Genomic DNA, 26,809 nt, shown 5'->3' on the forward strand with positions numbered 1-26,809 from the left:
ACAAACTTTGACTGCAGGATTTTGGCCTTAATTAATAGAAATGATGAATATTTAGAAATGTCTTTATTAAGCAACTTTAAACCATTTATGTATTTATCATATAACCAAAGAGAATAAAAGGTAGAAACATTAAAGCTTCATTCAAATAAAATTTAAGGGAAAAAATCAAATAAATATGATTATTTAGGAAAATATGAACTCAGCATTATAAATCTATTGAAATCAAAATAGACACAATAAAAGTTAATAAATACTTCAAATAAACAATTAATGCGCTTCATTTTAACCTATAAAATAACTACAGATTTCAAGGACTACAGAAATAAAGCTAGAAGATGGAGGGTTGTTTTGTTTTTCAATAATGGAAACAATTTCATCAGCCCCAGGAGTATTAGTCATCACAAGTTTACATACTTAATGAGTTATTGCAACTGCTAAAAGAATAGATAATATACGAATTGGCTGTAAACTACACAGGTTTATTTAATTCTCCTTCATGCTCAGTGTCAGTCTAAGTCATGCATGCAGGCACTGGCCTGCACAGAGAGCACCAGGCCAGGGAGAGTTGAGGCAGAATTCTCCCAGATCTTCTGGGGAGTGTACTCCTTCAGAGCACGAATTAGACCATTCCCTGTATGTCCAGCCAGCTCTATCTCCTGCCCTTCCCCTTTGGGGTATCTCATGTGTAGGAAAGGATAGGAAGGAGCAGTCCTGTAGCAGGAGTGTAGGGGCTATGATTGTATCCAACCACTGCACAGGGTATCAAGAGCAGAAGGGAAGGCTTTGGACTCTTTCCTCTCCCTTACATAACCTTGGAGCAGCTGGACTGACTGGCCTAGTGCCAGAGGAATGCATCTACTCTGTTCCAAGACTCCATAATATACCTGCAGAAAATATTTGGTATTTCACAGTTATTATTTATATCCTTGTCCCCAAAGAAAAGGGTTACACACCCATGGCCCATACAGGATAAACCATTTCATCTTGGAACAGAGTAAAGATTTTATGTTTGATTAACTCTGGGGGTGAGAGAGGTACATTTTCCATAGTTGCAAATGAGGGGCTAAATCTGTCCTCAGTGCAGGCAGCACCACTGAAGTCAGGAGGATTATTTGTGAATGATGTGAGCAGGTTTGACCCATGAGGCTTGCAAATAAATACAGGAGAAAAGCATGGCCTCTAATTCTTCCCTGTGGTACAGGGCCAAACCTGCAGAAGAACCACCACTTCATTCAGCATTTGAAGTGAGAGCTGAGAGAAGCCACACAGGGCAACTCCATGTTCCTTGTGCATTATGGGGCACTGCAGTGGGAGGCCTTACAGAGAAGCTGAATGCAAGGCCAGTGAATCTGTAAATTAGATAGAAGCACTGCCCACATAGGAAGCACATTGGGGACTTCTGACCATCAGTGTGTCAGAGACCACAGCAACAGTAGAGTGGCTCATAGCTGCTATATGCTTTTGGTTTAGTGATGGCCTACGTAGGCTAGAGAGTGTACCACATGAATGGGCCTTCGTTATCTCCGTGGGCCACAAGTGTCATAACAAAGACAGTCTCGCAGGATAGGGTAACTCTGCTAACTGTGCTTGCCTACCTAGAATTTGCCGGGTGTGCCGACTAAACTGTAGCGGTGTTTTGACTGGATGCAGATGGAGTGCACAGCTCTCACAATGTGACACACCTCTCTTCACATGCCCTTGCTTTATGTGTGTGTCACTTCAGTAATACCAGCAGGAAAAATCCAGGTGGATGGAAAACAGCAGAATCTGGCAACCCTGTCTGTGGGCAGTGGTAAACAAAATGTCTCAAGGATCACATATAGAACCCCTATGGGTCAAATGCAGCCTGTGGGCCACATGTTGCCCACCACCAATTTGGTTCTTCTTAAGGGAAGGATAATATCCCATAGCCCTTGTGCAGCACCCTTGCCCAAAACCCACATATTTGGGGACAAGAATGTAGTCTCTAGTTATAGTTGTTAATTTACCTGCATATACCTCTCTGTATAGTAGGTACCCATGGTATTTTGGGAAATATGTTCCATTAGCAAGCCATCTAGATTTATATAAGTGGGCATCATTTTCTGGTGGTGTGAGCACAGGACTAGGATCCAAAAACCTCAGAGATTCTAATTCCAGCTCTACCACTAACCCACTAACTTTAGACAAATCGCTTAGGATTAGGAATGTAAAATCCCATTTAATTGGTTAACTGGTTAACAGATTAAAGGGGAGGCAGGTGTGGGGTGAGATGTTTCAGCCCAACTCGAGCAGTCCCCCACCCCCACCTGTCCCTGGGCTGGTGTTTCTTCCCCCTCCCTCCCTGCAGGCAGGAACTGCTATGGCCAAGCCTGCCCCCACTAGTTAACTCGTTAAACATTCACAGCCCTAATGTTTCAGAGATGCTGAACAACCACATCAGCTATTGATTTCAAGTGGCATTATGGGTGCTCAGCATCCTTATCTCTGTATATTAGTTTTTCCATCTAAATTTGGGAGACAGCCACTTATTGCCTGCTCTCAAAGTGGTGTTGTGAGGATTAATTAGTTGATGAATATTTTGAAACTGTAAAGTAGTACATATTGGTAATATATAAGTTATTCCGATATTTGTAGCAACATGAAGACAAGCTTAGTCTAGATGCACATGGTCTAGGTGAAAAGTGATGCAACAAGGCAGACATGCAGAAGAACTCTGTCTGCATCCCTGGAGTATGACTGGTGAAGGCTTCCCAGATCTACAAAGCAGATCTGTCAAAATGGTATTCAGAAAAATGAAGTACAGGCAGTCCCCGGGTTACGTACAAGATAGGGACTGTAGGTTTGTTCTTAGGTTGAATCTGTATGTAAGTCGGAACTGGCGTTCAGATTCAGCCGCTGCTGAAACTGACCAGCGGCTGACTACAGGAAGCCCGAGGCAGAGTTGCTCTGCCCCGAGCTTCCTGGAATCAGCCACTGATCAGTTTCAAAAGGCTGAATCTGGACGCCAGTTCCGACTTACATACAGATTCAACTTAAGAACCCCAGGCGTCCCCAAGCCAGCTGCTGCTGAAACTGACCAGCAGTGGCTGAATCAGGACGCCTGGGGCAGAGCAGCTGGGGTGCTGCCGGGTTGGTCCAGTAGCACCCAGAGCGGCGCTGCGGGACCAACCGGCAGCGCCCCAGCTGCTCTACCACAGGCGTCCGGAGAAAAGCCTGGTCTGCTGGGGGGGCCTCCCCCCAGCAGACCAGGGAGACGCGGGCGGTGGACCGAGACACCACGGTCCCGCCGCCCGGGTCCTCCGCGGTTTTGCTCCGCGTCTCCCTGGTCTGCTGGAGACCAGCAGACGGGGAGCAAAGCCGCAGAGCACGCGGGCAGCGGGACAGCCCAGACGCGCCGCGGCACTTCCCCCCAGCAGACCAGGGAGATGCAGAGCAGCTTTTCTTGCCCCGGAGGACGCGGGCGGCGGGACCGCGGCGCATCTGGGCGTCCGCTGCTCCAGTCCTCCGGGGCGAGAAAAACCCCGTTCGTAACTGCGGATCCGACATAAGTCGGATCCGTGTAACTCGGGGACTGCCTGTAGTAGCCAACAGGGTGTGCCACAAAGATCTATTAGGAGAACACTTACAGTTGTTTAATGTTTTTGCTTTTAAAACCAGTTTGACTGCTTCTGTTTTCCACTGTGTGACCTTCAGGTATTTTATGCAATTGACTTATGGTCATTCATTTTGTATTATGAATACAAGAAAACATGTAGGTTGGCTTTATGATCCAAATAACCCATGCTTCTTGTTTATCATGCATCAGGATGCAATCAGCTTCTCATCAATCACTTCTGAAAAAAACAAGCAACTTTTTGAAAAAGATAAAAAGCATCTATCATAACTCTTTCCATGCTGACTTCTACAGCATTCATTAATCAGAACTATTTAAAAATAATTCTGGAAGCTTCTTTTTCCTTTTCTTTAATGAGGAATTTACCACTATTTCTTTGATGTTTAATCATGCAGTTATTTACAAAGATGGTGTTTCTGTGCAGGAAGCATAATAAAATTCACATGTACTAATGTATATTTATAACTGCAAGTGTTTACATTTACAACAAATGGAATTTATTGTGTAGCTCTTGGCTTAGCTAACAATGTAATTAAAGTGCAAATAAAGACAAAATCCAAAAGCCTGGCAGATCCATTTTCATGGTTAACATTCAGAAACTTTACAATGGTGGTAAGAAATGTCAGATCAATTAGGCTCAGGTCAACAGCTATCTCCCTGAGAGGATTTAAGGGAGGTAAATAAATGATATTGCCCTATTTTGTCAACTGGCTGAGAATCCCTGGAAAAGTCAGAACACATCTCCAGCCTAGATATTCAACCATGTTAAGACCTGTGTTATGACATACTGCATATCATGCATTTTGAGCTCATCCTCCATGCAGCTACAATAGGTCACTCTTTAACAGGAAACAGTATGAAGAGCCATATATTTGCAGAAAATTGATTCTACCCAGAATCACTCAGTAGCATGGGTTTTAAAAACAGTTACAAATGGCATATTTTCTCTAGCAGACACTCAGATGCTTTTAAACAACCCATTTCATGTTAGTCCTGCTCGCTTCATTTCTCAACATTATACATTGCCAAAACAGGTTAGCATTCCTTTCCCCCATGTGTACAGTAGGTGCTTTATAGTCACTGAACTGTCAGAGATGCCATACAGACAATCAGAGTGCCTTTCTCAGGAGACAATGTGCAAAATAACCAAGTATCTCATTCATGATATGTTCACAAATCTGGGAAAAGGAATTCCAAATACAGCTCCTAAATTCAGATATTCCAGATAATGCACCCATGGCCTGCAACTATTAACACTGTTTATTACATTCCACGTAGTAAAACTCCTTCCTCATCATGTACCGATGAAAACAATATTTACAAAGGTAAATTAATTAATTTGTAGCATGTAAAACTTTCCTCCTTAGAAAAGGCAGATAAAATATTTTAAGACTTTAATATTCTATAAATGAAAATGTCTAATTTATAACAAAACCTTTGAACAGCTGTAGCTAAAGATCTTAAATATTATCTTGCTATCACCGAAGGTAAGTAAATTATTCTCAGATCCTATTGTTTGCAATGAATACGGTATAATGAAAGCAGATTAATCCCATGAACGCCTCAATAGATACACATTTGATAAGCAATCTGTGGCTGATCAATGCCATCTGTATTTGCCCATTTATCCTAATCTAATGAAATAGAGTACCTACGTTTAAATTTGTCTCTTTCTCTGCTCCGTTAGGATGGCTGCAATGGTAGCTATTCTCATGAAAGGCTTCTGTTTTCTATTAGATGCACAGTCCATTTGGCAAAATATTATCTTTGCAAAGTAACAATCACTTAACCCTCAAGTCTGAAGTATTTTGTCTTTCACCTCCAGTTGCTGAGTTTCCTTGTCTAAGAGGGAATTTCTGTGCGGCTCTGTCTCCTTCATTGAAAAAGCGAGTTTGCAATATTCTCAGTCTTTCCCTTTATGATCTGTAGGGCATGGCATGCATAATTCTGTTCATTACACTAAAACTCTTGTCAACTCTGGGACGAAGCTCATTCTTCAGGCAGGGAGTCTCGGTTCAATCTTTAGGGATAACTCATATAGAGTATCCTCATCTATGATGAGGGTCTTGTCAAGTAAGTAATGAGTGACCTGGAATACAGAAAACAACTGCAATGTATATTTCTGAAACTGAAATGTCTATATATCTTTAATGCAATTTCTCCATCTTCTACATCCCCCTAACAGCTAGTTAGCAGCTTCAGTCCATTTCAGACAAATGTTGCAATCATCTCTTATGTTCTGTTTTCTTGGTGAAGCAGAATAGTTAATTATATGTGGTACAAAGTATTCAAGATGTTTAAAAAAACCTCTCTCTCAATAAAAGGCAAATCTTCACTCTTGTGTCTAACCCATGTGGCCATTCTGGGAACCAGGGAAATATGGGAGCGAGGGGAATCTTCCCCTAAAATTACAGAGATCTATGTAGTAGTATCAGATGGTCAAACACATCATGTACTTCCTGTGTGCTGGTATCCTCTGTGGAAGCGGGGTATGGAAAGGGGCACACTGAGTCCTGTCCCTCTCATACTGCAGAACTGTACTGACTCCACTGCCAGAGGAGCTACACTTCTTGCAGAGGTGGAGGAGGCAAGAAATGCTTTCATGAACAAAGCCTGAGATGATAATGTTACTCTAGCAGCTTATGGTAACTTAAAGTGTCAGGACAAATTTCAGTTTGCCTCCTACTGTTACTGTACGGGGAGCCCATCTGTGTATCTTTTTGTTGATAGCAGGAACAACCTCCCTCATAGCACATATGATTAAGGCTGAGTTTTTATCATGGATAATTTTAGTAAAAGTCATGGATGGTTCACAGACAAGAAAAAATATTAATGGAAACCATGGTCTGTTCCTGACTCTCACTAAAAATATCTCTGACAAAAGGGTTAGTGGGTTCAGCACCCATGGCTGCTGGGGTCCCCTGACCATGGGGTTGGGCTGCTGCAAGGTCCCCCAGCCAGCTGGCATGGCTGGGCAGCTGCGGGATCTGCTGGATGCCTGCCACGGTAGGCCAGCTGTGAGGAGTCCCCCAGTTGCCCAACAGGACTGGGCATTTGCATGGTTCCTGCACCAGGTGGGGGTTGGGAAGTGCAGAAACAGGCTGGCTGGAAGCTCCAGTCCTGAGGCAGAAAATATCTCTGAGGTCAATGGAAGTCCTGGATTTCATGACTTCCATGACCTCCATGACATAACTGTTGCCCTACCTCTGATCAGCATCACATATTACTTACTATACCTTTTGTTGATGTTCTATACGATAGGAGGTCTGCTGGAATTGGCGTATCTCCCGGATAATATGTGATATCTATCAATGGAATAAATTTATATGATAAAATGTTTTGCTTATTGTCTGTGCTTTAACTTGAACATTTTGGATTCAGTAAAGCTACATCAGGAATGAATTTGGTCCAAAATATTCTGGAGGTAAGGGCTTTGCACTTGTGGCTTTGAGAGGGCTTTTTGCCTTCCCACATCAGCCATTTCCACTACTAAATAGTCTCAGGTGGATCACCTCGCCCCTTCTTTCTTTACCCTGATACTCTCCTCATGTTTCCCTCAGGTGACCTCTACAATGTAAAGTCACAAACATGGCATTAAACTACAGTTAGCAGAGCAGCTGGTGTCAATATTTCTCCAATGCAAGTCTCTGAGGAGCTCTGAACAATAACACAATTTGGAAGGCAGAGAGAATCCATCTTTTAATAGCCTTTTTCACTCCCTTGAGGAGCAGTAGTCCCAACCATGCTCTAAAAAGACCTCTTTTGAGAGGTGCTGTTTGATGAATTATGGTACCAGGTTGGCAACTTTTTTTTAAAACATAATTTATTAATCCCTGGAAGCCTAAACCAAATGCTTTTTCTTCTTGCAACTTTAGCTGACCAAACTGAAAGCTAAACTGCAATATTCCTTGACTTGCCAGTAGGTGGTGAGAAAACACTATCCCTTGATTCATTTGCAAAAAGATTGTTTTCAAACTTCTATTGACCTCATATTGTGCATATATATTGTGTAATCTTGCCATTTGAATTCAAAAAAGTTCTAAGTAAATCAATGTTAAATTTGTGAACTTAAAAATGTGCAATGGAAACATGTATGGAAATAAAAATTACCATTCTCATTTTGGAAAAATTGACAAGTCCTTCTTCAGTGAAGTTTGGTGTTCCTTCTTCAATAAATGCTAGGTCTGTCAAGTACATTCCAAGATAGGGAACTGCAGGAGGATTACAACTGCAGGATGAGAAATTAAATTATTTTCTACTAGGATTCAATTTATACACTGTTTTTTATACATTACACAAATGTCTAAGGGGTTTTTTAATTTCTAAAAATACTTCTACAAGTTGGGCCAAACAAATTCATAGGTTAATGTAAAGGAGCAGATGCTCTGGTTTCCCCTGAGTTGCACACACTTCTACTAAAGACAAATTTGGCCAGGTGTATCAAATGTCAAACTGTCAATTATGAGAGAAACAAGGATAACATTTAGTAAAAGCCACAATAACACTACCATGCAGAAAGGGGAAAGGCATTGGATATGCACCCTCAAATATGTTGCACATATAGCTGAAAGAAAATTTCAGAAATAAAGCCAATGCACTACTGAAAATGCATTGAAACATGCTTTCAAGTCATCTCTACTGTTCTGAGGTACTGTATTTTAGTATAAGCCAATGGTTCTTAACCTTACTGCTGCCTGCAGCCCTTTGGTTCTCAAAATATGTTCTCCCACCCCTTATTAAAAATCGTTGAAGTAGGTCAGTTTTAAACCTAAGATATATCATAAAAATCTGGCATGTTTTGCACCCCCAGAAAGGGCATCTCGCACCCCCAGGGGGTGCGTGTACCCCAGGTTAAGAACCACTGGTATAAGCAATGCATTGCATATATTGTATAGTTCATGCAATGTATTACTTATACTAAAATACTGTTTATACTAAAATATTGCTTATACTAAAAAGCCTTAGGATCTTTACCATGCTGGTTTGGTAAACATTTAATATGTTATGCATAGGCTTGCCAGATGGTTTAACCAAAAATACCAAACACCCCATCCCAAAAAAAAACACTAGGAAAAAAAATTCTGTTGAAAAAAAAAAAGGGTGGGGGGACCAAAACTGTTGAGGAAAAAAAAGGACCCCTAGAGTTATTAAGCAAAAAAATAAAATAAAATAAACCCAGCATAGTCCCTTTAAAAACAGGGGCTGGGCTCTGCCTCTCCTAACAGGCTGCCGGAAGCCAGCGGCCATCTTCTCGCCCTGCTCCGGACCAGACAGCACCCCTGCAGAACCAGGTAAGTGGGGAGGAGACAGGCAGGCTTCGCCCAGTTGCTGACTGTGTGTAGGGTTGCCAGGTGTCCGGTATTGACCTGGACAGTCCAGTATTTTTGCCTCCTGGACGGGAAAAAAAATCTGAAAATATCGGACATTTTAGGTGTCTGGTATTTTCTGCATTTTTTTACGGGACAGGAGGTGAAAATACCAGACTGTACGGGTCAATACTGGACATCTGGCAACCCTAGTTATGCAGTTGAAAACACTTAGATTTCCTAACGTTGGAAATTCCTTTAGGGAACAGATGCATATTCCACTCTGAGGGGGTGACCTACAGAAAGGATAGTGCAGCTAGGGAACTTTTCTAGAGATGTTTTCACCTCAGTCCAACTTCCTGCTGATTTCAAGAGGACAAAGGTTATATTATACTCTCTATATTGTACTCCCTCTCACACTGCAGTAGCTTGGGGCCAGATGAGAAGTGCTTCTCTATGGCCACTATAGCTCCAATGGGCACAGACGAGGGAGGCATGCATGTCCCCCTGCTGAGGCAGGTCCAGGTTCGGTTGGGGCCATGAAGGACCACTTGTCCCCTGGCAGCAGCAAATATGGCTTGGGTGCCATGGCTGGAGGGAGGCATTCCCTCCTTTGGGCCCGGCATGGAGTAAACACAGGTGGGGGTGGGGATGGGGGAAAAGCACCCTCTCCCCCACCCCTAGCACGGAGCAGCCATGGCTGGGGGAGGAGGGGGCAGTGTAGCCCTCTACTGGCCCAGAACAGAGCTGCTGCAGTGGACAGAGGTGGAACTTTGCCCCTTTGCCCTGAGCCCCTGCCTTCTCTGAGCCCACTCTGAGACCTCTTACAACATTCGGTTAGTTATGTCAATTTCCAGAACTGTGCTTGATTTGACAATTCTGTCTCTTTTCTGTTTGGTTTTATGAGAAGCAATCTCATTCCAGGCACATCCCATTTTCCTGACACAACCAAACCTTTATGTTGCTTTAAGTTATGATAAGAGGAAGCTGTGTACTGAATTTGGTGGTCCTAGCTCTAACTGTTTAGGAGGCGTTCTGGAGCAAACGTACAAACTCTCTCAGATATATAGTAGGTAAGAACAGTAGCACTCTCTCAGGCTATGTCTAGACTACAAGCCTCTTTTGAAAGAGAACATGTAGACTACAAGCAGATTTTTTGAAAAAGCGAGACACTTTTTCGAAAGAGAGTCTAGACATTCTCTTTTGAAAAAGCACAGTTTGCATTCAGTAGTTTTTTGTTATTCCTCATGAAATGAGATTTATCGTGATAGAAAAAACTGCCACATTCTTTCGATTTACTTTAGAAAGAACATGGCTGCAGTCTAGATGCAGGTGAAGTTTTTTTGAAAAAAAGCTACTTTTTTCGAAAAAACCCTGTAGTCTAGACACACCCTCAAGATGATTTAACACAGTTACTGTCAATCAGTCTGGGAGATCCCTTGTCCAGATAGAGCTCTTGGTGTCTGTGCTCACATTTGGAGATAACAAATCTGTATTGAGAGCTCTTTGGAGCCACTCATATTGAACCCTGGGACTATTAATGTCAAATAAACATTATCAGAAGAGTAAAACATTTTATTTATAAAGCTGGTGTTACACTTATTGAAAAAAGTTCATCAGTATCAGAAAAGTCCCCAATAGTGATCATTTTTTACGAATTACTAGTTTAATTTGCTTTGGTAATTCCCCAGAAGAACCATATTACATATTATAAGAGGTTCCAAATTACAGTATATTCAGCAAAACAATGATGCTCATATAGAATGAAGCCAGCTTTAGAGAGGTTATTCAGTAAAAATATTGTCCAATACAATTTTCATTATAAAAGATAAACTCAAAGCCAACTCTTGAATAAGCGCTATCCAATATTCTTAACAAAATATAATTATATTGCTAATTTATTATTTAAGAAAACATACTTTTTGAGTGTTTCTCTAAGGTTTTTAAATCTTCCCTCAGATGATACAGTCTTCTGAAGTTTGTCCATGAGAGCTTTTGCCTACAAACAGAATAAATTACAAGTGTCAACCTGTGTGAAAACTGATGGTAAAGGGGTAAAATTGCAAAAAGCACTTATGAAAATAGTGTATCTGAAAACAAGACTTAAAAAAATTAGGAGCAAACTTCCACTGACTTCATTAAATTTAGGCTCCTGAGTGACTAAATGGGAATTAGGGGTTTGAAAATTTTATCCACAGTGGCTTGAGAAATGTACCACATACAAAAATGATTTTTGCCTAGCAAGTTAAAAAAGAACAGGATCGTGAAACTAATATTCAAGAAAACACACTCAGTTGCACTTCACATAAGAGGTTATTTGGGGCCCAATCCTATGTGATGCTGCATGTCTTCAACTTCCATTGAAATCAGCATGAATCGAGGCTGTTCAGTGCCCCGATGCACTCTGAACTACAAAGGACAAGCCAGTAGCTAGTATGTGGGTGAATAAAAAAGTTGAAGTCAGAAAAGAGAAAAACAAGAAGGTAGCACAACAAAGGGGCAAGATGACTTCAGGACTACTTAATCTTAAAATTAAGCATGTGCATAATTTTTTGCAGATTTGGATTATAAAATGATTAGCAATCACCAAATTATGTTTCTGCAAAAAAGGCTGGAAAATGCTTTTAGGGAAATCACAGAAAAGTGAATTTTCAAAATGTTATTTAACTCTGACAATGTGTTTACCTACAGCTAACTGATAGAAGCTGAACTCACATTCAGCTGAGATGTTAGTATTGTTTTAAAAGAACACTGTAAGCTTAATTACCAATTATTTATAACACCTTAGTTTAGTTTATCAAATAATTCATTTTTCATTATTTATCACTATCTAGAGACTTGCTATAGAATGGAAAATGAAGAGAGGCTAGCCACATTTGTTCCTGACTTAGAATTTGTAATCAATTGAAAACCCTAAGCAGTTACAGATTATTTCAGTTTCTTGTTCTCCTGCACGAACATGACATTAATATAATGTTTGGGTTACCAGCACTTCTGCAGTATAAGGGAATGTTTATTTATTTTTTAAAAATTAGCACTACAGTTAAAAAAAAACTAACATGGAAACATTTTGTTAGTCTTAAGCTTTTAAACTGGTTTGTGTGGGCTTTTTTTGTTTGTTTAAAGAAAAGAAGATGGTTCCAATTGGAAAATGGCCAAAATGCACTGATTCTGCATATCCCCTAAACCAGTGTTTCTTAAACTGTGTTCCGTGGCACACCTGTGTGCCGCGAGGTGTTCCACGGAGAACAACAGAATTCAAAATCGCCACCCTTAAAGGCTCAATAACTTTCCCCCAACCCTTCCCCCCTGACCTTGGTGTTCCTCATAAAAAAAAATTATTGTTTGGTGCGCCTCGGTCTTAAAAAGTTTAAGAAACACTGCCCTAAACAGCCTCCAAGAGAGGCCCTTTGCAAAGATTAAAGTGGAAAAACCCAGAAGAGGACATGCAGTGGGTATATCCCTGCCCTCTCGCAGCTGAATCAGGTCAGATAGTGTGGGCAGGAACATTTTGCACACTCTTGAGTTAGCAGAAGAGAAGTATGTCACAGGTGTGCTTTAACACTCCTAAAGTGAAAAATGAAAAAGTTCTATGTTTCAGACATCTCTAGGTCAATTGCTCCTGGGACCTTGGGTAGCGTAATTTGTGCGTAATGCACAGGGGTAAAAGTTGAGCCTGAGTTCAAACTACGGGATTCATACTTCAGTGTAGACCAGCATTTCCCAAACTATGGGCCAAAATACCGGGCCGAAATACCAGGCCTCAGCGTGGCTGCTGGGAGGGGAGCAGAGCCAGGCGGGCTGGGAGGAGAGGGGGGGAAACCAGCCGATGGGAAGCAGGGCTGGGTGCAGCGGGGCTGTCCCGTGGAGATCTGGGCAGGCGGGTGGGCAGGCGGTGAAAGCAGGGCTGGAGGGCAGAGGGGGCTGTCCCAGGGAGATGGGGGGGGAGGCGAGCAGCAGAAGCAGGGTTGGGGGTAGCAGGGCTGGAGGTAGCAGGGCTGTCCTGCGGAGATCGGGGAGGGCAGGCAGCGGAACCAGGGCTGGCTGGAGGGCGGGAGGGCTGGCTGGGGAAGATCAGGAGGAGGAGGAGGATGGGAGAACCAGCTTCTGGAAGCAGGGCTGGACGGGAGCAGCGGGGCTGGTCGGGGAGGTCGTTGGGGGAGTGGGGCTGACTGGGGGAGATTGGTGAGGGACGGGGGAAACCGGCCACTGGAAGCAGGGCTGGACGGGGGAGATTGGGAGGAGAAGGGGGGGGAGCGGGACTGACCTGGGCACAAGCAGACCCTGCAGACCCTGGCAGATGAGTGTGTCTGGCCAGGGATTCCATTTTGCCCCCCCCCCCCCCCCCACACACACACATATCCTCCTTTGAGTAGTTGCGAACTGCCTGGCAGGTAGACACACTCAGGCAGCGTGAGCATATCTACCAGCCAGGCAGTTCACAGCTAAGGACTGATACACCTAATTATAATCGAACTTACCTAATTAGAAAATACCAGGCATTTTGTATGTCTGGTAATTTCTCAATTTCTTTCCCAGACAAAACATTCAAGTACCAGACTGTCCGGTATAAAACTGGACACCTAGCAACCCTACCCTTCCTTGCACCCTCCCTCCTAACCAGATACCCTACCCCCAATCTGCTCCTGCTCCCGCCTCCTGGAGTGCTCATGTGGCGCCGGGTCCCCCAAGCCCTGGCCCAGGCTGGGTGGAGGATGTAGCCAGGAGAAACACTGAAAATTTATTCATTTTTCATTCTTTTTTTTATATGCCTTTATATTTTGGGGCTGCAAAAAACAGTACTGAAAGAAAAAAGGGTTCCAACTAAAGTAAAAAGTTTGGGAAACCCTGATCTAGCCAGCTTTCTATCCATCTTACAGTCCATTTATCCAATCCATATTCCCTTCACTTGCTGGCAAGAATATTGTGGGTGACTGTATCAAAAGCTTTGCTAACGCTGGCACTGGGGGCTTTGGGAGGACCAGAAACAACTTATTTGAATATTCATCATTTGCTTAATGAATATGCAAATATGCAAATGTTACCAGTTCTCCAAAAGCTTGTGAATGGATTTACTGGTCCGTGTGTCAAAGTTTGGGAACCCCTGGTATAGACAAATCCTTTCTGGAAGTCTCAGCAGAGAGGCCAAAGTCTGAATGTGCAAAACAAGGCTTATCTACACTGGCCTGGGTCACCTGACTTGGCTTTGTAGGACTCAAGCAGAGGGGCTATAAAAGTACAGTCTAGACATTTGGGCCTGGGACCCTATGAGTGGGGGAAGGAGAGGTGTCCTAGACTCTTGGTCCAATGAAACCAAGTATCTACACTGCAATTTTACATTCCTGCAGTTTGAGCTGCACAAACATAAGTCAGCTGACACAGATCAGCTCTGGCTGTACCGTTGGTCTTTTGTCACACTGTAGACATAACCAGAGAGACACTTATCTCCTCATTTTAAGTCTGCAGGAGCAACTTTCATGAATTGTTAAAGTACATTCTAGATCAATTGGGCCTAGATCCTCAAAAGATATTTAAGTGTCTAATTCTCATTTTTTTAGGCAATGAAAGCTATTTGCCACGTACAACAGCACATGGAACTAGGGCTACATTTGAGAATGTCAAGAGAGAAACAAAAATTATTTTATGATACTGGGCAGCATTTTTTTAATCCCACCACAATGTTGTCCTTATTCCAAATGAATGTATAACTAAATGTACATATCTGAATTAATCAATATTTTGGGTCAAATTTTGCATTCAGATATATGCACATGCAACTTGTGATAAAGTTAGTTAGTGTTTAAAATATTTAATTAATGATACAGGAATTGAAAACAAGTGAAATATACAAACCCTGGAAATTAAATAACAATGTCTGCTGAAAATCTTAGCAGAAAATCAGATTGCTCTTTAATTTTAAATAAATCTGTTTAGAATGTAGTTACGTAGACCTCTTTTATTATCCAGGTAATGCATCAACAACATATTTGTAGAAATGTCTTGCTCACCTGTTTAGAAACTTTGGCCCAGGTTTTCTTCAGTCTGTAGATTGCACTTCTGTTCAAGGCTGATGTAATTTCTAACACGCCATTGTAGTTGTGCATACATCGGCAAATATCTGCCACCGCTACCCACTTCTCAATTGAGTTAGCACGGGAACCAACATCAGCATAGTTCATAATTTGCGAGGCAACAAGGTTACTCATCTGACCAAATGAAAAGCCAAAAATCCTAAAACATTTATATGTAAGCTTTTGTGAACAATATTATTTAAAAAATAGGAGAGAAAATTAAATGAGGTGGCAGAGATTGTAGCTCTTAATTAATAAGGCTGAGAAAATGTTATGTTGAAAACACTGCCAGAGAACAAGAAGAACAGTGAACTAAGGGGAGGGTAACAAATGCAGCAAAACAATCAGTGAATAATGTCTCAGAGCCAGCAGCAATGTTGCTACTGGTGATGGCTCTTAGCAACATATCAAGAATATAAGCCAAGGGTAAGCATATGGGTGAAACTAAGCAATAGAACAGAACACGATAGTTAACTGGTATTGTTAGAGTTTCATCCTTTGAAGAAAGAACTTAATTTCTTCTGTAAACAGTGGAAGATTTCAGCATAGTTCTAAAGGTTCTAATCCATCAAATTACTATTGAATTGCTGACTAGCACTTCTTTACACAATTTCTTGGTTTAGAAGGTTACTCACAAAGAAGCGGTTACATTCCGTCAATACTATATCAGAGATTATATCACAATGTAGAGACAGATGCTTTTATTTCAGAGTTCATATACCATGTCAATGGGGTTCCTAAAAGATATTCTCCATTTTTGTTGTTACTTACATCATTAAAATGTTGACTGGTTTTCATAATATATGGAGTTCTTTCATTTTTATCCAATTTCATCCAGCCTTGCCCAAGAAATTCTCTGAAAATCAGTGTTAAAAAATCAACAAAAGAAAAAATGTCATCTATAAATGCAGTACAAAAACATGAAAACTGAATCCCAAACAGATTTCAACTACATCTAGTTCTACTGGACACTTAATATAATTTTTCAATGTAATTGTAGCTTTTCACTGTGCCATTACTAGTACATTGTAAGGCTGTAAACATTTCAAAGGACATTTAGCGTGCTTTCAGTTTTCTGTGTTTCCTGTACTACCAGTTCAGCATCATGATGCTATTTGAAACTGATGCTAATACAGCACCAGGAGCTGACAAGATCAGATTGCTGTATGGAGTTGACACTCACCTCCCCGGAGGCCGTTCACATCTCCACTATGCTCAGCCTTCACTAGTCCGAAGCCCGAGACTGTAGGCTTGTTTTTAATTTTCCAAGGGCTTTCAAATATCAGTGAACAGTGACAAATTAATGCAAGATTAAAGACTCAAAGAAAGATGGAATAGCAATATGTAACTCCATAGGACATTTACTGCATGGTGCTCATACAGCACACATATCACAGAGATAGCGATGCTACTGCTCTTAGTGTACTTGAACTCAGACTATCATAATATAAGTGGACTATCAGAAATCCTAAGTGACAACAAACGCAGCCTAAGGATACTAATCAATTATGTATACAAACCTTTTAATCGGTGTAGTGCCTAAAACTCCTAGTCAGAAAGACTATTACAGAATATTTACTTTGATCATTTTTGGCAGAACACTTACTCATATGGTATGCTTCTGAAAACTATGTGATCTAAGAGAGTTATTTGCTCTGCAAGCTCCATGGCTGACAATGTTTCAAAGCACTCTGGTTTTGGACATTCTGACTGCAAAAATAAAAAGTACATGAACAGTCAATGATTGCTGTTTACAGAAAATTTGTTTCCAAAACACAAGATATTAACTAGCTTCATTTTAAAACAAAAACTCCTGCACAATTTCTAGCTTATCAAGAAATGCAATAGAGCAGAAAAACACACTAAGGGTACGTCTAGACTATATGCCTCTGTCACCAGAGGCATGTAGATTAGGCTACCAGACATAGGAAAATGAAGCGGCGATTTAAATAATCGCCGCTTCATTTAAATTTACATGGCTATCGCGCTGAGCCGACAAACAGCTGATCAGCTGTTTGTCAGCTCAGTGCGATAGTCTGGATGCGCGGGTGTCGACATCAAAGGTATTTGTCGACCACCCAGGTAAACCTCATCCCAGGAGGCATACCTGGGTGGTCGACAAATACCTTTGATGTCGACACCCGCGCGTCCAGACTATCGCGCTGAGCCGACAAACAGCTGATCAGCTGTTTGTCGGCTCAGTGCAGCAGCCATGTAAATTTAAATGAAGCAGTGATTATTTAAATCGCCGCTTCATTTTACTATGTCTGGTAGCCTAATCTACATGCCTCTGGCGACAGAGACATGTAGTCTAGACGTACCCTAACATTGTGGAGTTTAATCTATGGAGTCTACACTTACTCTGTTTTCCATGTGCATCAAGTTTGCATCAGTGAACATACAGGGTAAATAAAAATAGGCTGTGGGCAGATAATGGTTGTGGTTGAGAAGGGGCGGGGGTGAGGTGAGGTGACAACACGCCTGACACAGAGATTGTAGTGATAAAAACACACACCTGAGGCAGCCTGTGATGAGAAGGCATAAGGCAGGGCTGGGCAAAACATGGCCCGGGGACCGAATCAAGCCCTCCAAACCACCAGATCCGGCCCACGGACTCAGCAGGGAACACCAGGCAACTCTCTGCTTGCCCTGCACCCCTCCCAAACCGCTCAGAAAAGCAGCTGCTGTAGCCATTTCTCTCTCTCAGCTGTGAGCTGGAGGAGGAGGGAGTTGTGCTTTACGTGCTGCTCCTTCCCCCAGCACAAACCCATTGGCCAATTTCTCGCCAATGGGAACTGTCTGTTTGTAGAAGCACCCTCACCGTCTCCCCTCAGGTTCTTAGTCATCAACGCATACAGTCCTGCAGCCTGTGGAGGGAGAGGTGGCAAGCAGGTAGGGAAGATGTTCGAGAACCCTGCTGGGCTGCTGGCCAGAAGTCACCCAGGTAAGTCTCCCATCCAGTGCCTGCTTCTGGTACCCCAGCCCCTCTCCCCCCAACCTTTGATCCCCCCCCCCGCACCTTCCTCCACTTATGCTAAACCCTCTGCCCTCCTCCTGAACCCATAACCGCTCCCAGACCATGCACTCCAATCCCCTGCCGTAGGTCACAACAGAAACCCCTGCACTCCAGTCCAGTGCCCAAGGTCACAACTGCCTCCTTCACCCAAACTCCTTCCCAGACCCAACACGTCCTTTTGCACCCCAATTCCTTGCACTAAGCTTCCTTCTGCACCCAACCTCCATCCCAGATCCCGTACCTCCTCCATGAATATCATGGAAGAGTGCAGCCCTCAACCACTTTCCAAAATCTTGGAGTGGCCCCCCATTACAAATTATTGCCCACTTCCGGCATAAGAGCTGCATCTTGCTTCAGTTTTTCATTGCCTCATATATGTGCATGTCACCACCATTTTGGGCCAATACAGAATCTGACTCCATGAATGTAAGCAATCACCAATACACAAGCAAGTCTGGAAATGCTGATAATATCTCCTTTGCTATGTGATTTAAACACTTATTGTCTCTTCACTTTTAAACGTTCAAATTTATGTAAGATATCTCAAGTACAGATATAAAGGATCAGTAACTTGGTAGAAATATGGCAGTAAGATAGCAGTGATTTATACAGATTACATAATCCTATAAATTATTTGATGCATAAACCTTAAAATGAACTCACCATTTGAATTATATCCTCTATTTTTAAGTGTGTATCATCTTGATCATCCTGAGAAAGAGCCCTGAAAAATTAAGTGGCAGAACATCCTACATAAAGAAAATTATCTATGGTTATGGGAATATTTTAGCACAGTTCATTGACCACAATCTAAAATAAATGCAAAAGATACAATTATGGGATTATCCCATTTAAAAAAATCTTGTTCCTAACCGTTTATTTTTGGTTTTTAGAAAACAGCTGTGGAATAATGTCAGACCAGCAGTGCATGTGAAAATGCTACATTGCTTGCCCTGGAGAATTTAATCCTCTTTCTCCCAAGAACAGTTACAGCACGGATGGCAGCAGTACAATCACCACCACACTTTCCCACTAATATATCTAAAATCTTAGTTGAGGGACCATCTGTAATTGTGGTAATATTTTTTAGTTTCCATGTCCCTTTGGTCCTTGTCTTCTACACAGAAGAAATGTCAAAGAGGAGGCCAATTGCAAAAGCTCTTTCCTGGGAATTGGATTAGGTCCACAAAAACAGTCTTATATTGAACACCAGCCTGCGATTTTATGAAGGATCACTAATCTCGTTAGCTGAATTAGAAATGCATAAAAGTGAAAAACTACATCTCATTACCCAAAATTTGAGTCCTCCTGACCTCTCCTTCATTTTTAATATCACTGCCATTAAGAGTAATCATTTTTCATCACTGAAAAATCTGGGGTATAATTCAAATATTCTATTTTCTCATTATTTGTCATTTATATTATGACCACTGATTTTTTACGCCAGGGCTCTCTCTTACTATATACAGCATCTAGATCAATGGGATCTCAATCTTGGCTGTGGGCTCTACCAGTTACTGTAATACAAATAATAATAACCCGTCCTGAATGTATAGTGCAAATGTAATATGTCATTAAAATTGTAAATAACTTGAAATTTAACAGGTACTTAATGTAATAAATATCAGCAGGTGGCCATATTAGAAACGTCATAGGAACAGCTTTTTCATCTTGAGATGGGGAAAGAGTTAAAAGAACAGAATGATAATGTTTGTGGATTTTAGATATGATTGTAAAGGCTGGAATGTGTACTATGTGGGTGGGAAGGAAGTGATAGTGCTTAGTACACTAGGTTCTTCTGTGGTAAGCTGTTGTTTCCTTTTAGTTCGCCAGATAGGAGATGGATTAAGTTAAAACTGAATGTGGATACATGATGAAAACAAAACATGATATAACTCTCAAGAATGCTCCTTTCCTGAATCATAACCTGCACTTTGGGCCCATCAAATCCTCACAAAATGCCCCCCTTTTTTGGAGGAAGAGGAACACTGCCATGTCTAACAGCTATGCCATCCAAAATCTAAATCTTACTTTGTTCTTTAGAATAATTCTCAATACCTTCCTCCAAGAACACCATTGTGTTTCTTGTAGAGCAGCGTCTCTCAACGTGGTCCACAAATTCACTCTGAGAATGCTGCTAACAGGCCACTCTGGTTTGTTTTCTTACTGGCTCTGCAGCTATGGAGCCTTGCAGCTCTCATTGGCTCCAGTTCACCGTTTGCAGCCCAGGGGAACTGCCGGAAGCAATGTGGCCACTGTTTCCCATGGATCCCCTTGGCTGTAAATGGTGAACCAGAGCCAATGGGAGCCGCGAGGCTTTGTGGCTGCATAGCTGGTAAATAAATAAATTGGATCGGCCCACTAGCTGAGCCTGTGGACCACAGAAACACTCTGGTTTTGGTCATTCCTTGAGCAACGCTGTTGTAGATCAACAGGCCTCTTAATTGCTAAGCAGCTAACTTTGTGCTTGATCTTGTAGAGCGCTGAGTAGTACTGTACATCCTCAGCTCCCATCACTTCTCAGAGTATACTAACCTTGGAAGGATAAGGCCTTTATGTGCAGTGCAGACTTGACTAAAATACTCAGCTTGTTGATACAGAAGATGTGCATTTGATCACTTCTGTAGCCCTGCATTGCCTGAAATATTTTCTTTTCTATGTGAGGGCTCTTCTTTGGAGGTACATGTGCACTATATGCTTATGGTTTATTGTTATCATTTATCATCCAAGCAAGAGGGCTATGTGTGACAGGATACACCAACTCCACACTGAGCAACCAGTGACGGGCCAATCATTGTTGGCCTACGAGGCCACATCCGCTGTTCCCTGCTGTACATGTTCCAAGTAGAGAAATCAGATAAAAGGAGGCAGTCCAGGCCAATCAGAGGAGTAGATAGATGCAGAAGGGAGTACACTGCTAACTCCTGCAGAGTTACCTGCAGTATCCCTGGTGACAAAGCCTGGGGACCTGGCCTACTTGCCAAACATCTGTGGAGATCAGCAAGGGAACCGAGTCACTGCTTGCTGAGAAAGTTGTCTAAATTATGTTCTAAATTAAGAAAAAGGTGAAGCCTGTTGACTGATTGTTCTCTTGCCTTGTCCACAAAGGGGAATCCAGACGATAGAGTGATGGAGCAGACCACCCCCATATGGCACAAAACCCTGCCCATCACAGTGTGTTTAATGGTTTAGAAGGGGATTACTTTGAGTCTTGGATACGGAAAAAACTGGTCTACATTTCTTTGATCCAATGAAACATTTTCAGTGGAGTTCATGCCATTAAATGGCTCTAAATATTTGTCCTTGCACCACCATTTCAGCTCCTGAAGCTCTCTCATGTTTCAGAATTAAGATTTTATGCATATATTCCTCTAACTTATTTTTAAGATATTTTGATGCATTTTCTCCAACCTCTTGTTCTTAGCAAAAAAAGTCCCTTTTTTTATTTGTGCTTCAGTCCTAGCTCTTAGGCAATATGGTGTCCTTTCCTGTATTGGCTTGATTAAGACTATTTGTCCTGAAGGCACAATAGCAGCTTCAATTACATTCACACCAGCCCTTGCAAAAAAACAGTGCTGGCATTAGTGCGCTTTGCATAAAGAGGTAGAATACTGCTGAGAGGCTGTGCCTTGCTAGTCATAGCAGGGGATTTGCATATCCTCTTTCGAAAGTCTAGCGTAGTCTAGATACGCCCCAGAAGTCTTTCAGCTGGGAAATTTAAATGGAAGATAAACTTTGCCCTCAGATCCAGGACACATCTAAAATGCTGAATGGTGATGATTGGCCTGTTTCTTCTAATACATTTCTACACCCTGGATAGCTTCCTGGCAGCTGAGGAGCGAGTAGAGATAGGTGAGTAGAGATAGGAGAGAAAGATAAATTAAGGTCCAGCATCAAAAATATACCTGAGACGCACCTTAACTTTTATTGAATACTAAATGGAATGCTCCATCAAGGTTTGTCTTTAGAAAACCAGGTGGCTAAACAACAATGATTGTTTTAAAAAATAAAAATAAAAAAAGTTTTTTATTTAAATCAGAATTTTTAAAATAATCAATAAAATACTAAATTTCTCATTTAAAAATAACAGTGACAATTACATCTCATCACAAACATGCTACCTATTCCTACACTGACAGTCTCAAAAATTAATTAGAGGCTCTCTCCAGCCTATCAACTCTTGCTTCTTGAAAGTGGGCTTTCAAATTTCTGTTTCTCAGAAATCAAAAGCAACACAGGCAAAGAAAGACACAGGCTTGATAGGACTGTTTGTGTTCTCTACGTATATGGTGGTGGAGCTGGGCAAAGCATGGCAGAGAAGTTAATTAATACATTGTCTTCAAAACAGAAAGACAATATATAGGAAAGGATGTAGGCAGCATAGAAAGGAACAGTGGAATAGACTGTAAAGAAAAAGGGAAGACATTTAGCACACACAGAGCTACCTATATTCCCCTACACTTTTGCCACAGAAAAAATGTTATAGCTTCTGGGCATACAAGACACCCTATCTGGGAATATTTTGAAGAAATTAATTCCCGAGATGAAAAAGGAAAATGTGTCTAGTATAAGCAGGGCAAGAAGATGACGTAGGGCCTAATTACAAGAATGAAACATCATAAGGAAAACTACTTAATGGTAGAAAATGATGTGGATGATGATTTGGATATGTCTGAAAAACAAAACGGATCAACAAATTAAATTAACAAATTAAATAATTCACTTTGCAATGCATCATTCTTTTAGATTCCGTCTATGCCTTTTACTATAACTGTGATTTAACAAGTAAATTCCCAAGCTGTTTGCTATGTTGGATGTTGCTAGAAAAAAAAGTTTAGCTTAGCTAATCCTTATGACTCGTTTCATTAGTTAACTAGGTTTAGAATCTAGCACCCAAGTATACAGTACAGAAAGCTGCAGTAAAAGAAAATCTGGAGTTGCCAGTTGCCACTAAGTGTCATTTTCTTATTACATAATACATGTTACCTGCCCTTGGAATCAGCCAAGGAATAAGTGCAGACAAAGGGTGAACTAGAGCAACACTGAGGCTTTATTATTGGTACAGATTCTTAATTGTACAGCAATAGTCACACACATACAACATTCATGCTGGCAGTTTGGAGGTAGGCTGCAAGTGCGGTGAGAGTTAGTTCCAAATTCACAGATGACTGGGGCTGGTCAGATTACAGCTCCCCAGAGATCAGCTGCGAGGCAACGAGAGTCTCCAGAGTCACTTCAGATCTGCAGGAGGGCTCTACTGCTTCCGGTGTGGTCCCGAGCTTGGCATGCTGTTACACCTATTCTGAGGAGAATGCCCCCCACCTGGCTGTCCATAACATCAATTTATGAACTTTGAAGGATCCTTCCTTATGGCCACATGATTGGCAGTTTCTCATTCACACTTCCTCATGCACACCATACATTGACAGGATACAGATTCATAAGGATGAATACAACTGATTCTATTAAAGCAGGTGGTATAAGCAAGAAGTACCATTATGTTCAATGGGGCTTACTTTAAAATTAAATAGGACTATGTAGCACTTTAAAGACTAACAAGATGGTTTATTAGGTGATGAGCTTCGTGGGCCCACGAAAAGTGCTACATAGTCATGTTTTTTGTTTCAGTTACACTAGATTAACATGGCTACATTTCTATCACTATTCAAAATTAAGTGCACTATAAGCATAGTCAGTCAGTTTTAGCTTTTTTGTTACCTTGGAATCAGACCTGCATCCTTGCTAAAAATATGTAAATTATTAACTGAATAATAGAACAAGAAGAACGACTATAAAAATAATTTTTGAATTTTGTTTCAGGTATCCATTTAACAGTAAGAGCCTTAGGCTATATATATGTAACAACTTCAGGATCATCTGCTGGTACTTTTAACAGCAGTGATGCAACTCAACATATTTTGTACAATACAGTGTTGGTAGAAAGCAAAAGATTTCATTCATCAATACCGCTAGCATATATGGATTTGTGTAAGGACCAGCAAATACTAACAAGACACCATAGATGAAAAGATTACTCGGTCCTTTTATGCCACAAATTCTCCTTTTCACATTGTTAAATTAATACTTGTGTTGATATCGTTGAGTCCTTATGACCAGACTACACTCCTTCTGATAGAGCAGACATTGGTGGGATATTGTTAGATACAATGTATGAGAAGGAATTCAAACAGTGTGCAAGAAATATTGTGGGGAAGTTTGCCAGTTTAAGCCTTGAAGGATGGAGCAATGTGCAGAATGATCCAGTAACACGTGCCTTTGTAGCAACTGAACATGGGGTTACTTATCTTTCGGAAGCAAAAGATATATTGGGAAATGCCACACAACAAAATATTTAAAAGTGGCAGTGAAAGCTGTAACAAACTATGAATAATAATTCAATTGTGAGTGCGCAGTTTTGTCACAGACAATACTGCAAATGTGGCAAAGTTGAGAAGATACTCAGAAGAAGAAACAGAAGTATGCTGCTTAATAACATATGGCTGCAGTACCCATTTAATGCATCTTTTAACCAAAGACTTAAGTGCATCTTCTCCAGGAATAAAAGACACAATACTTTGTGGAAGAAAACATTGTCCTCACTCTGCGTTCGTAAGCAACAAGTAGTCAGGGGCAGTTTTATTACAAGCTCCAGCAAGGGAAAAACTAATTCGGATGGGGGGGGGAGCCCCCCCCTTTACGGGCAGATCTTCAAATACAAGCAATCATGAAGCAGTTTATATACTGTCCATTAGATATAATAACAATAAACAATTAGCCTCCTTCCCATTACAAACACCAATGGCTAACATTTATTTTAATTCCACCCGGATGCTCCTTATCTCAAGGTCCCTGCCAGAGTCAGCATTCTATCCTTATCTCCAGGGCTCGCCAAGCGGCAGCAAGCCCCGCTCGCCAGCCATGCGATTCAGCACGCTGCGCATGCGCTTACTGCACTGTGCGGCTGTGCCAGCTTGTAATCTACTCGCCATGAGCGAGTAGATTACACTAATTGTCGAGCCCTGCTTATCTCTGTATGGAGGTGAGAGGCGAAGGCAGCATCTTATTATAGCTCTTGCGTTGTCAAGAGTCAGAATTAGCCTTACTCTTGCTAACAAGACTAAGATGGCTGCACACAAATTCCCTTATTCCCCTTTTCCTGCCTCCACAACTTCTATAACAGCTTCACTGAAGACAGCAGGAGGATCTAAACTAATTCTCCCTCAAAATATTCAATGGAATTCTGTGGCTGATTGTTTTAAACACATTATTAAGAATTAGCCTATTCTCATAAAACTTTGCAAAGAAAATTGTGATAAAATAGATGGCAGTTTCTCAACCAGAGTATCTAACATTGGAGTAAAGAGGAATGTAGAGGATATGCTCAATACATATTATCCATAGCTTTAAACATGCTTTAGAGAAATTGATGCTGCATTGCTGTCAAAAATTGGAAGGCACTTGAAATAAATCTCTCACCAGAAAGTTAAATTGCGGGTAATAAAGAAGCAAATGGATCAAACATTAATTCCATCTTGGTTTTTTGTGAACATTCTTAATCCCACATATAAAGGTAGGTGTCTAACTACTGAAGATACTGCTGCTGTAGCACAAGCATCTCAAAATCACTCTTCAGTTATGCCAGTCACAATAAATTTCAGGGCCAGAGTGAAACCATATAATCAGTACATGTTTACTGATGATGTTGTAAACAAAGCCATTCCCCTGAATTGGTGAGAATTATTAACCAGGCACCTTGCCACAGAGTTTCTGAGTTGCTAAGCCAACTTTTCACAGCAGGAGCTTCCTCTGCAGGCACGGAGAGAATATTGTCATCATTTGGTATCATTCATACAAATCTAAGAAATGGACAGGGAATTGAAAAAGCAGGAAAACTCATATTTCTGTTTCAGTCTATGAATCAATAACGGGAGTGAGGAACAGGAAAGCTGGCTGTAGAAGTTTTAAGGACACCATACATTTAGTTTTTTGAGGACTTGTCCAGTAGAATTAATAAAATTTGAACATTAAAAAAAAATTAAAGATAGCTGTCAGCTGTAAAATGTAAGATATAGTTTAATAAAATATAAGAGCTATTGTGTTTGGCTACCTCCAGACTACATACCTCTGGCAGAGGGATGCAAATAAAGCACTTCAAAAGTGCAAATGAGCCCAGGATTTAAATATCCCAGGCTTCATTTGCATATTCACGTTCTGGCGCTGTGCCAACCACACGCCATTTTGAAAGTGAAAGTGCTGTGTAGCTGCGGTTCTGCCGACAGCAGGGAGCTTTTTTGATAGATCCTGTACTCCCGGGGATTATTTCTTGATCCCGGGCTCATTTGCACTTTTGAAGTGCTTTATTTGCATCCCTCTACCGACAGAGGGATGCAGTCTGAGGTAGCCTTTGTGTCTATGATTTAGTTCCTTACATTCCTAATATACTGCTACTGCATTTGCAGCTTGACACAGGTAATGAGAATTATGTATTATTTCCTAAACTAAGAAAAATAAAGTTATCTAAAAAAATCCCACAAAGCATACACTCATAGATGTTGTATAATGCTGTACTGAGTTGTAAATGAACATGTTTTAGTAACCGGATTTGCACCATTGTTTAAGAAATATGTGAAACAGTATCAGTGGAAAACTTGATTTAAAATAATTATTTTTTCTTGGTGATTTAGATCACTCCACCTCACTAGAAAATGAAGGTGTTAGATGAAAAAGAATAATTTTTCTCCTTCTTAAATTTACCTTTTAAGTTTAGACATGTCTCTCACATTTAAACAATTCTTAACTTCTTGCCCAAACGCTTCAAATA

The 26,809-nt window shown here is 41.2% G+C and overlaps 1 protein-coding gene across 3 annotated transcripts in view; it reads right to left on the minus strand.

The window, feature by feature from the left end:
• Positions 1-3,472: 3,472 nt before the first annotated feature.
• The window catches only part of RASGRF2 (Ras protein specific guanine nucleotide releasing factor 2), a 205,051-nt gene continuing 181,714 nt past the window's right edge, over positions 3,473-26,809 (minus strand). For all 3 annotated transcript variants that reach the window (XM_075932213.1, XM_075932212.1, XM_075932211.1), the window contains 8 exons: positions 18,652-18,712; positions 16,579-16,682; positions 15,744-15,828; positions 14,910-15,107; positions 10,821-10,900; positions 7,706-7,823; positions 6,832-6,900; positions 3,473-5,684 (listed from right to left, as the gene is read on the minus strand). In XM_075932213.1, coding sequence (XP_075788328.1) covers positions 5,592-5,684; positions 6,832-6,900; positions 7,706-7,823; positions 10,821-10,900; positions 14,910-15,107; positions 15,744-15,828; positions 16,579-16,682; positions 18,652-18,712 — 808 coding nt within the window. In that variant the 3' untranslated portion in view covers positions 3,473-5,591. The remainder of the gene's footprint in view (positions 5,685-6,831; positions 6,901-7,705; positions 7,824-10,820; positions 10,901-14,909; positions 15,108-15,743; positions 15,829-16,578; positions 16,683-18,651; positions 18,713-26,809) is intronic.

This window comes from Pelodiscus sinensis, chromosome 6 (genome assembly GCF_049634645.1).
Source record: "Pelodiscus sinensis isolate JC-2024 chromosome 6, ASM4963464v1, whole genome shotgun sequence".
Classification (NCBI taxonomy): domain Eukaryota; kingdom Metazoa; phylum Chordata; order Testudines; family Trionychidae; genus Pelodiscus; species Pelodiscus sinensis.